We start from the raw sequence: 12,488 nt of genomic DNA on the forward strand, positions 1-12,488 counted from the left end.
TGTATGCCTGAATGGAACGAATATGTGAACATTATTAGCAAAATATGCAATAAACGGTGTGTTCTGTTACTGACCTGAGAGGGATGGAAAATTGGTTTGGATTTATAAACACTCTATTATCTGCTGACAAAAGGAGAACAGCCAGGCCAATATTCAGCCATACCATATGTTTGATTCCTATTAAGACACAGAGCATAAATCCCCCAAAGAAAGAAAGGAAAACAGTCAAAACAATCTCTCCTTGTTGGACTGCTGAACACCTCTGGACCTCCTTATTCATATTGGCACCCGATCCTCCCCTCTATGAGAATTTCTTTACACTGCTCCAGCACAGTCAGTCATGGTAGAAGCACCCATGTATAGGTAATTCCTCCAGTGGTGTAAAGCCAGGAAAGTTTTTATGCCACTTCAACTTCCCAGCATGGGGTGCATGGTTGGTGGGACAGGGGTGCGGTCAAGGCATTTCTGCATCCCAGTTATCTCTAGCTGCTATTATTATTACAATTTTATTATAATAGCTCCTAGAGGCCCCAATCAAAAATCCTGGCCTGAGTGTGCTAGGCATTATGTAAGAGCCCTTTATGCCCACTGGCAGCCCAGTTAATACACAAGAGACTTTAGGATGTTGTAAATTATACCAAGGAATGGACTGGCCCACAGCTGGCCCAAGAGGAGCGGAGACATGTCCCCTTCCTGAGTTCTGTCATATATTTTTCTGACACAGCTGCATATCAGGATCATCATAAAAAATTCATACTAATGCAGAAGACCTATGCAAGGCCTTCTGCTCCACTTTACCCCTTGAAGAAGGTGTGAAGCGAGATAGAAAGCATATTGTGGGCCCTTTGTGCTGTGCTATATTTCACTCACAGAGAGTTCCAAATATTATTTCCTCTTCACAGCAGATGCTAACATTGCACAACAGTTCAGCAGGAGGATGGATTGCACTATAATTCAGGCTTTCTCTGTGACCACACGAAATATGAAGATTTATTAACTGAACCTCTGCTGTCCTCTTAGCCCTTTCCCACACATACAGAAACTGAAACAGGAGAAGGATGGTGTACTTTAGGCCATGATGATGGTGTCTCTATAGCTTAATGCTGTGCAAATCCCTTTTGTGTTGCTTGTATTTTAGCACAGAAGCTGTCTCCCGCTAGCTCTCTCCTGCCTAAGAGCAAAAATCCCCAACATCTAACCTTTAACCTGTGGCAAGAGACTGTGTGTGCAAAATCTATTCCAACACCATTCCATGAATCAAGCCACAATAGGCACACACTACTGGGGGAAAAGCAAATTCAACTTTCATTTCTGGAGATCCCCTATCAGCTGAATGGCCTGTAGTCAGTCTGTACTAGTTTAAGGGTCAAGAATCTGGATTGGAATAGAAATCCATGAACCATAATTTTTCTTTTTCTTCTTAAAAAAATAGATGGGCAAGTATTTGCCAAAGGAGTACCAATGCTTCATTTAAAACAAGAGGTTTCAATGCATTCAGAATCTTGACAGGAAAGGGATTTGGGAGTTATTGAAGAAAGATACTTTAAGCCTTCAGTAAAAGTTACAGCTATTGTGAAGACAATAGAGAAAAGACTGGCCTTCAGGGCTAGTGAAATACAGCAGATGAAGAAAAAGATCCAGTTTGTTATTAATAACAATAATTTAGACCAGGCCATATGGTACTGGATTAGTCCTACTCAAAAAGATACAGTGCTAGAAAAGGACAACACTGCTTTTTAAAGGAGCACAGCGTGGAAAAAGCTCTCAAACTGAAATTAGGGAGCAAAATCAAGCCTGAAAAACAGATCATCAAAGAGACAGAGGAAAAATGGTAGGGGCAAGAAAAGATGCACAGATGACACAAGATTTCATTTTACCCTCTGAAAATTAATTGCCACAGCTAAAATTTAATACAGAGTTATTAACTCTTGAATAAATTACAATTTAATAACAGACAAAATATGGTAAGGAAACGGGATATAACAATGTGAAGTGGGTTGTAACAGATAAGCATACAGGGTAAAATTTTCAAGTTGCCTAACTGATTTAGGAGCATAAGTCCAATTTTCAAAAGCAACTTAGGTGCTTTGGAAAATGGGCCATCGGTGCTTGAGCCATTTAGGCACTTTTCAATTTTTTCCTTTGTTTTATGGGGTTTTGGCTCACCCACACCACACCCAGTCTATTTCCCACCCCCCTCACAGAATCCAAAATTTCAAAAATTTAGGGTTAAATACAGAAACATAAAACAAATTAGCCAGGAGCAATCTTTTCTGGGCTGCTCATTGATGAATTATGCCACTGACCAGAAGGCCAGCAGCTCAGATTTTCATTGATGTTTATCATCCACAATGCTAATAAAGGTTTTCAATAGCCCTCTGAGCATCCAGCACCACCATCACCTTCACCTAAAAAGGAGCTCTGTGAATGCCTGCTGCCCTTAGAGACTGCAATACTGTGTTTTACGTAACACCTATTAAAAATAAGTATAGACCTTGAATGAAACTATCTTCCATACCATGCACTAAAGATGGAACTGATGATGCATGTCCGCTGCTCATTTGAGTTAGGAATGTTTTCACTTGTTTTAGGCTCTATGGAGAAATTATCACGTTTACATAAATTAGCAACTAGCAGGTATCATTTAACAGTATCCAGACAGTGGGTGAACTGCACCAGAATCTGGAAAATCACCTCACCCCATCCTTCACTTTAGTACTTGTGACTCAGAGTCCCATTGGTGGTTCACTACTCTGTCAGTAACTCTTGTCAGGCCTGACGTATTCACCACAGGTTTCAGAGTAGCAGCCGTGTTAGTCTGTATCCGCAAAAATAACAGGAGTACTTGTGGCACCTTAGAGACTAACAAATTTATTAGAGCATAAGCTTTCGTGGGCTACAACCCACTTCTTCCGATGCATATAGAGTGAACCATATATTGAGGAGATATATATACACACACATACAGAGAGCATGAACAGGTGGGAGTTGTCTTACCAACTCTGAGAGGCCAATTAAGTAAGAGAAAAAAAAACTTTTGAAGTGATAATCAAGATGGCTCAGTACAGACAGTTTGATAAGAAGCAAGTGTGAATCTAGGTATTTTCACACTTGCTTCTTATCAAACTGTCTGTACTGAGCCATCTTGATTATCACTTCAAAAGTTTTTTTTCTCTTACTTAATTGGCCTCTCAGAGTTGGTAAGACAACTCCCATCTGTTCATGCTCTCTGTATGTGTGTGTATATATATCTCCTCAATATATGGTTCACTCTATATGCATCCGAAGAAGTGGGTTGTAGCCCACGAAAGCTTATGCTCTAATAAATTTGTTAGTCTCTAAGGTGCCACAAGTACTCCTGTTGTATTCACCACAGTTACATAAAAAGTAAACAAAGCCATCAAACTAGCAAGTGAGGGAGATAACCACTTAAATATCTCAACAGGGGGAGGAAACTACAAACATTAACATGGCATCAGCTCCCTCTTGGATGAAGCAAGCTGAGCCCTCAGGAGGGCTTCCTGACTTTGAAAACAAAGAAAAACATTGGGGATATAACCAGAGAAAGAAAGCCATTTTGACATCCTTCACCCGAGGAGACAAAGCAACTGAGCACTTTGAGCTCTGTGAAGGGTCTGGACTAAAAAACCTGGTCAGCCATGCTGGAAGAAAGACTGGCGAGAAAAACTTATTTGCACAAAGAACTCTAAGTTTAAGTTAGTTTCAGAAGCATATTCTTACTTTTGATTGCCTGAAACCATTTCTATCTTTATTTCTTAAATTTGATATTACTTAAACCTATGTCCTTTTATTAATAAACTTACTTTATTTCTATGATAAACCAACTCAGTACTTCGATTGAAAGAGAGGGTTTGTTAACCCCCATTAAGGTAATAAGCTGCTGTGAACTGTTTCTTTAAAAGAGTAGTGAACTTGATAAGGTGGGTGCTACAGTTAGAGGGGCTGAGCAATGCAGATAGACCTCTCTGATTGTTACTTGCTAGGCAAGGTGAGGATTGGCACAGTCTTGGAGAGTTTGTTGACAAGGCACATAAACCGGTGTGTCAGGAATCTGACACACAGCATAGCAGCAGCAAAGCTCTCACTTGCTGAGGCTGAGAGGCGTAACACAGTGGCTCACAGTTCTGGGAAACCCAGCAGCCTGTCGCAGTACTTTTCATGAAATGTGAAGAGACCCCTCCAGTGCATTGCTGCTTCTAAATCAATTGACTAGCAGAAACTGTTCTACTAGTAGAGAGGTCTTACAGTCTTCACCAACATTTAATCCAAGTGACACAAGGAGGTGCATGCTTATTCTGTCCTAATGCAGATATGGATGCACACATATCCCCTTGGCACATAATATTACTGTTTACCCTGTACATTTCATCTGCAGATATCAAAACACTTCACAAAAGGTGAGCAAGCAGTGTTACACTCTTTTACAAATGGGGAGAACAATAATACAGAGCAGTTAAGTAGCTTGCTCAAAGTCACACAGCAGATTGTTGGCAGAGCTGGGAATAGAACCCAGGTCTCTCAAGTCCCAGTTTGGTGTCATGTTTACTAGCCCACACTACTGACAAAAAAGCTCAATACATACTGGTCCAGGTGGACTTTCCACCTCTAACTCCTAGAAACTTATTTAATATTGGAGTTCCATTACATTCTAGATTGAATAAATCAATGGTCCCAATCCTTCTCCCACTGAAGCCAATGGAGGTTTTGCCACTGGGACCAGGCCCATCATTTTCTGTCTGTATTAACCTCTTTTCAATTAAATTCAGTTTTGCCCATGTGTTTATTTTTGAATCAGTGCTGATGCCCAAAGATAACAGTTATAAACAGATGGGGAAAAATGATTTCCTTTACAGAATTACACATCCAAACATCATGATGATGTCCCATGGGATGTGTGGGAAATACAATACACACCGCACATAGAATGAAGTGAAAAAAAGGCTGAGCTTCTGTGAACTCTGCACCAGTAAAAGGATGGGTGAACCAAGTGTAGACAAAGTCAACCCATCTCTACTGTGACTTTGTAAATAGGCATTTTAAAGAAATAAACCTGCTTTTAGCGCAGCTCTCTAGAGTAAATCCTTTTCTGTTCTTTCTTCAGTTCACAACTACATGATTTTAGCCTTACTGCATGTTCAGAGCTGAAGTTGAAACCTGTTACAATCATTTGTCATATGTCACTGCATAAAAAAACAAGTTGCTTTAGTAATTAGTCAAATGTTTAGTTAAAAACACACACTGTTGCCAAGAACAGAGGACCCCATTAAAAGCTGGACCTTCACCATCTTCCTTAGGGTCATTTAACAAAGGATATGAATATTTATTACCCTAGTTATAGGGAATATTGCAAAAAACATGGTCAAGGTAAGTAGCACGATGGCATAAACAATTCTTTAATTGTACCCACTCTATACACATTCATTTCCCATGTAAACACATGGAATCCATAAGTTAGAGAGAATTATTAGCCACCTCTCTATCTTTACTCCATTGCACCTGAATATTTTAAAAGTATATTATTAAGTTAATATTAAGCAATTATTCATTTATGAAGGCTGCAGAGTAGCTCATTTGAACCCCTTCACCCAATGCTACCAGTTTCTCGGGATCAACATGTATCGTTATGGGATGGTAGAAGTACAAGACATTTTAATTTGACAGGTTCATGAGGTGAATTGTAAGAAGCAAAAATCATGCATAGTTAATACTAGAAATGCCTAACACAATTATATATGATTTTCATTTCCCTGCCTTGATGGTGAACATGAACAACAAATAAATGGCTTATACCGAGATTAATACAATGGGAATTTACAGGCATTTCTCTTACAAGCAAAGCCCAGTCTGTTTTTTCACAGCAGCTCTCACATTTGGTAACTGAAATGAGTAATTAGCTTTGCACAACATATGGTTTTTATATGTTCTAATACATTACAAAATGACAAAACTTACAAATATATTGCTATTCACTGTGCTGAGCTTGATGATTTGGGAAGTCAAGGTACCAGCAATAGTCTCAAGCACCAGCCACTTGAACCATAGATAGAGTCTTTGCTCTCAGAAGAGGGTGCTAGAAAAATGATCTGCATTCCAAAAGTGTGTCTAAAGACTCCAGCCAAGGATACTGGCTGTAGTCTGCTCCGGAGCTTTGGAGCAGAGCCCGGAGCTGGTGCGCAGAGCAGCTCCAGAGCAGTGGAGCTGCAGGTTTTTGCCTGGAGCTGGAGCGGAGCCGGAGCACAGCTCCAAAGCCCTGGTGCTCAGAATCAGCAGGATTAAAGCGGATTGGGGCCCACCTCACTGGGCACTAACACAATGATAAAATGGGATAAAATCCAACATGGGTTTACCAAAAGTATATCATGCCAGACTAACCTCATATCTTTCTTTCATAAGATAACTGATTTCTTAGATAAGGGAATGCTGCAGTTCTACCCTATCTGGACTTCAATAAAGTATTTGACACAGTGTGCTAATGAAATTTGCTGCTGACACAAACTCGAGAGGCATTGACAATATAGAGGAAGATTACAATATTATATAGGCAGAATTGTCTGACCTAGAGGACAGGATGGGATGAAATGTAATGCTATGTAATGCACTTGGAGGTTAACAAGAATTCTGCCACAAGCTGGGGGCTCTTCACTTGGAACTAACGGAGGACGAGAGAGACCCAGGTATATTAGTCAATCACAGGATGACTATGAGCCATCCATGTAATGTAGCTGGAAAAAAATGCAATCCTAGGTTGTATCAGGAGAGATATTTACAGTACAGATAGAGAAGTATTAATGCCATTCCACAAAGCATTGGCAATATTACATACACCCAAATGAAAGAAAGATGGATTCAAACCGGAACAGATGCAGAGAAAAGGTACTACAACGATGAAGGGAATAGAGGGCCTATAACAGGAGTCGGCATCCTTTCAGAAGTGGGGTGCTGAGTCTTCATTTATTCACTCTAATTTAAGGTTTTGCGTGCCAGTAATATATTTTTACGTTTTTAGAAAGTCTCTTTCTATAAGTCTATAATATATAACTAAACTATTGTTGTATGTAAAGTAAATAAGGTTTTTAAAATGTTTTAAAAGGTTCATTTAAAATTAAATTAAAATGCAGAGCCCCCCAGCCCGGTGGCCAGGACCCAGGCAGTGTGAGTGCCACTGAAAATCAGCTCTTGTGCCGCCTTTGGCCTGAGTGGCATAGGTTGCCTACCCCTGGCCTATAATATGAAAGGAGGCTTACAGAGTTTGGCTTGTTTAGCCAAGCAAAATAAAGGTTGAGAAGGGTTATGATAGCTCTCTATAAATACATTGGGGCGTAACACCCGGGAGGGCTAAACGCTATTTAAGCTAAAGGGCTTGTCTATTATCTGCCAGTCACAAATACAAAATGCAAATCAGTTCGAAAACACCTGCAAATAACTCCCCAGAGGATTCTTCCCCCACCTTTTTAGACAATCAGGATACAATCACTCCTTTCCCTTAGTTCCCTTTGGCCCTATTTCCCCTTCCTTTACACTCTTCCCAGATCAGTCATGTAACCAGCAGGAACCTGTTAACCCTTATAGGCTGCAGCACTTTTACCTTGTGAGAAACTTTTTTAAACCTTTGCCATGCTCTGCCCCTACATTTGATTTCTCTCTCTGTCCAGTGAGTCCCCATATTAAACTCTACATTCCACTCACTTCTCACCTCACTGTTCCCTTTGTTCCTTCCCCCCCACATTATTCCCAATCCCCAAAATAGGGTGATCAGATAGCAACAGTGAAAAATGGGGACCAAGGTGTGTGTGTTAAGGGTCCTATAGAAGAAAAAGCCCCTAATGTTGGGACAGCCCCAATAAAATCACGACACCTGGTCACCCTACCCCAAAAGGACATCAAGGATGGATAGGGGGCCCTGGTTGTTTCCATTTTGAAAGAAAGTGACAATGCTCCTTTATCACTCTGTGAGAGGGCCAATGTTTGTATTAGCCAGCTGGTATCTGTATAGCACTTCCAAGATATAAAGTTGCTACCTAATTTTTTAGGGAGAAGCTATTTCCAAGATGGGAGAAAGGCATTTAAACCTTAAACCCCTTCTTCTTTCTGAACATTCTCTAAGTAGTGACCTCATCGTTGCAAGCTCCATGGATACAAAGGCTAGACAGAAAGCACTGATCAGCAAAGACATAACTAAAAGCATTGCTGTTTTCAAGAAACAAAAATATCAAAAGGTTAAAGCAAAGATAAACTCTACCTCAAGGAATCTCTAATTTGCAGACTGCCAATTTACACAGGATCATGTGTGACTATTTATTCTGGAAAAGATGATATTTGCACTGCAATCAAAGTCATGCTTATTACAGTTGTGGCATGTCCTCAGCTGAACCATGAGAACATTAAATACTTAAGTTAAGTTAAGAAGCCCAGATGAACCAACAGCTGCACGTCATGGGCAGGCAAGCCATAAAGGCTTAGGGCTTGTCTACACATGGAGTTGTTCTTGATTAACTCCACATGTGAACAGTCTTAACGTGGAATAAGAGTGTTTTCTTCCTGTTTAGCTTAACCCAAGTGGTTAACCCAAGCTGAACAGGAACAAGGCATTCTTACTTTGGAATAAAAGTGGGTTTGTCTACAGGGGGACACTTAGGAAAATCAATCCAAATTAACTAAAGGTGTCAATTAACATGATTAGTTGAACTGCATTAAACCCTTGAATGGACACACTGATTCATAATTCAAGTGACCTTAATTCACTTTACCTTAATGCACTTGGGAAGTGTTCACGCATGAAGTTACTCATGAACAACTCTCTGTGTAGACAAGCCCTTAAGGTTTGCAACTGCATTGCTGTAGCACTTCGTTGTAGACACTACCTATGCCAATGGGAGGAGTTCTCTCATTGACATAGGTAACCCCCTCCACAGGAGGCGGTAGCCACGTCAACAGAAGAATTCTTACATTTAGTGCAGTCTACATGGGGACTTAGGTCAGCTTAACTATGATGCTCAGGGGTGTGGGCGTAGTTAAACCAAATTAATTGTCTAGCATAGACCAGGCCTTTTGCTGGTGTAGCTTATTCCATTCCTTCCTGCTTCCCTTTTCCCAACCCTCTGAGCAAACAATGCTGCCTACAAACAGATCCAGCATGAAAGAGATTATTGTTAAATGTAAAAAAAGAGTATATTTGTGTGTGATAGACAAACAACATGTTTATTTTCAGCCATATGTTGATGGTGAGGGAAAGAATATATCTATGTCATGCACTTCTGGAGCATGGAGCTGTCCATTCATGCCATTAATAAAATATATATACAAATAGGGTGGGATTTTCAAAAGTATCTAGGAGACTTAGGAGCACAATTTCCATTGTAAGCTAATAGGACTTGTCCTCTTAAGTCACTTAGACTCCTGAAAATCTCACTCATATTGGTTGCCATTAAGTCGTCTCCAGTTTCTCAAATGCCAACAATTGCAAAGTTGTGTAACACCAATAGTACGCCATACATTCTGAATGTCTGGAACTATTTCATGACAATTTTACCGTCTCTAACATATCCATAATTTGTTTTCAAAATTAAAAACAATTTTTCTCTCACTTTCCCAAGCCCCACACCACAAAAAATAAAAAACCCCCACAAACCCTATCTTCTGAAGAAAAGGAAAGATCATTAAAAGACAAAACAAACCTGCTCCACCCCCAACCAACAAAACACCTATCCTACCAATATGGCAGTCAGCTACTTCCAACACAAAACTCCTTTAATTAGTTAAATTTGATACAGTAATCCAACTTTTGCTTAAATATATCAACACTACTGTATTTTAGCAGTTTAAATTCTTCATGAATATATTATCCTTTTAACTTAAACCTATGATCCCAATTTCCGATCTGTCTTATAAGCTCTACTAGGTCATTATTAAGCTTAATTTTATAAAAACCCAGCAAGTTTCAATGCGTCAATCAGATAAACACACCCATATCCAAAATATATGTAATTAAATAAAAATACAACTACTTTCAGCAGTAAAATGGATGCTAAGGAATAAATGAGATGAGCAGGGAATTAGCAGTACAACAGACATGAATGTTAATAAGGTTCTAAAGATAATTCTCTTGTATTTTTTGTAATATATTGCTCATAAGGGGCACAGGTATACTTTCCTTTGGATGCACTCATATGAACCATAAAACCATCATTAGCAAGTGTTTTATGTTGTTGTTTGTTGTTTGTTTGTTTTTGAGAGGGAATCAAGCATACACACTGAAGTATTTATTTTTACAAGAAGTCACATAAAGTGAATCTATTTACTGTATTTTATAAGATGTCAGGTAAAATTATTCATTGATAAAGTATTTTTAAATTTCAGTAAACAAAGTTGGGGGCATAGAGGGTAGGAGAAAATTAACACTGCTGATCACTTACCTCTGTAATGAAGGACTTGGCTGTCGATGCGTTCATTACAAGAATGGCCCGTCTCAGAGTGTCCCGGTAGCGGTTCAGTTCTTCTATTCGCATGGTGGCAAAGAGCCCTGTGATCATTTTATTGATGTTATTCTCTACCTTCTGCAGTGCTACATCCATTCCCTGCTGAGATACTTTGTCCAAAAATTCTTGTATTCCACGGATATCTAGGAACATCAAAAGCCCATCAAAATGCTAATTTGTATATAGTACAGAGACAAAAACACTGTTCTGTTTATCTTGAAAAGGTATTCTACTCAGTGTTGGGTAGATCCCTGTAGGCCACCCTAACTTAATATTCATTTGAACTTTTCCTGAGCTATGCTCATGGTATGTCCTAAAGTGATAAAATGTGGGAAGAATTTTATGTATGGGTTAGTGTTAAAAAGAATCACTTAAAAACAGTACTTAATTATTTTCAGTTGATTTCCTCACTCAATCACCATATTGTTTCCAATTCTAATTAACACTGTACATCTCCGAGAGCAGTATCATACTAGATGACACATGCAGAGAAGGGGAGGCTAAGTTATCAGACTGCAACATACAGTGCTTTTCTTTGTTTCTTTTGTTGGAGACTGAAAGTAATGTTATCACCATAATACAACCGTCTTTAGAGAAGCACATACTTTTGAATTCCTAAACTTAGCTGCATTAGCTATTTAGCAAAAAGCTAGGTCCAAGTTGTACATAAATTTACTTCCTTTAAAAAAAAAAATCAAACACAACCATAGCATGTTACTTGGTAGAGACAATGGCCATTGACTGTGTTTAGCTTTAAATAACAATGAAAACAAAATACATGAATTATATTTTTTTCATGCACAAAGAGTTGTAATGGAGCCTGCTGGCTCATTCTGTGTACACCTTTCCTAAGAATGGGTTGTTTATGTTTATCTTTTGTTGTAACTGCTTAAGTCATTGTGCCTACAGTATCTGCACCCTTTCCTTTTCCAAAAATCATAGAATCATAGAATATCAGGGTTGGAAGGGTCCTCAGGAGGTCATCTAGTCCAACCTCAAAGCAGGACCAATCCCCAACTAAATCATCCCAGCCAGGGCTTTGTCAAGCCTGACCTTAAAAACCTCTAAGGAAGGAGATTCCACCACCTCCCTAGGTAACCCATTCAAGTACTTCACCACCCTCCTAGTGAAAAAGTTTTTCCTAATATCCAACCTAAACCTCCCGCACTGCAACTTGAGACCATTACTCCTTGTTCTGTCATCTGGTCCCACTGAGAACCGTCTAGATCCATCCTCTTTGGAACCTCCTTTCAGGTAGTTGAAAGCAGCTATCAAATCCCCCGCTCATTCTTCTCTTCTGCAGACTAAATAATCCCAGTTCCCTCAGCCTACAAATATCCTTTCATTTAGCTATGTGCTAAATGCTCACTGGATACCCACCAGCTATTTGAGTTTATAGGGCTTTATGGTTAAAAAAGTCTTCAGCACCTGCCTTTGAGTTATGGTATACCTATCCAGTATATAAAAAAGTTTTGGAGTGTCACAGCGCTAAACAACAACCCTGCTGCAAAGGGCCAGTTGCAGAGTTAAAACTGATGCTTACAGTTCAAATAACTTATTTTCATTTGGAAACAAAAGAACAGAAAGGAACAAACATACAGTCCCCATGAGAGAACACTTCATCTCTCTCCCTTCTGAGAATCTATACTTACCTGAGCACAAAATGGCTGCCTGGCTTCAGAGACAGCAGAGTCCTTAGACAATTTAAAATGCAATGCAATGTAATGCAGCCATAGAACAGTCACATATCTAAATAATCCACATAAGTTATTTAAAAGAGCCAGGCTTGGGAGCAAGCTTGTTTAAAACATTAATATTCCACGAGTTGAACCTCTGGAAGTAAAATACAACAAACCAGGAGGCCATTTTAGGAATCCATGGCTGCAACCACACTATTTATATATAGATAAGTCAGCAATGTTTGAAGTATTACTAAATATTTGAAGAATGGTTTAACACTGATAAAGTACATGCACATCCTAAAAATAAAGT

General features: G+C 39.3%; 1 protein-coding gene across 2 annotated transcripts in view; it reads right to left on the reverse strand.

Annotated features, from left to right (window-relative positions):
- GRID2 (glutamate ionotropic receptor delta type subunit 2) overlaps positions 1-12,488 on the reverse strand; it is a 1,035,124-nt gene that overhangs the window by 430,153 nt on the left and 592,483 nt on the right. For both annotated transcript variants that reach the window (XM_065405037.1, XM_065405036.1), the window contains one exon: positions 10,434-10,639. In XM_065405037.1, the coding sequence (XP_065261109.1) occupies positions 10,434-10,639 (206 nt within the window). The remainder of the gene's footprint in view (positions 1-10,433; positions 10,640-12,488) is intronic.

This window comes from Emys orbicularis, chromosome 5 (assembly GCF_028017835.1).
Source record: "Emys orbicularis isolate rEmyOrb1 chromosome 5, rEmyOrb1.hap1, whole genome shotgun sequence".
NCBI lineage: Eukaryota > Metazoa > Chordata > Testudines > Emydidae > Emys > Emys orbicularis.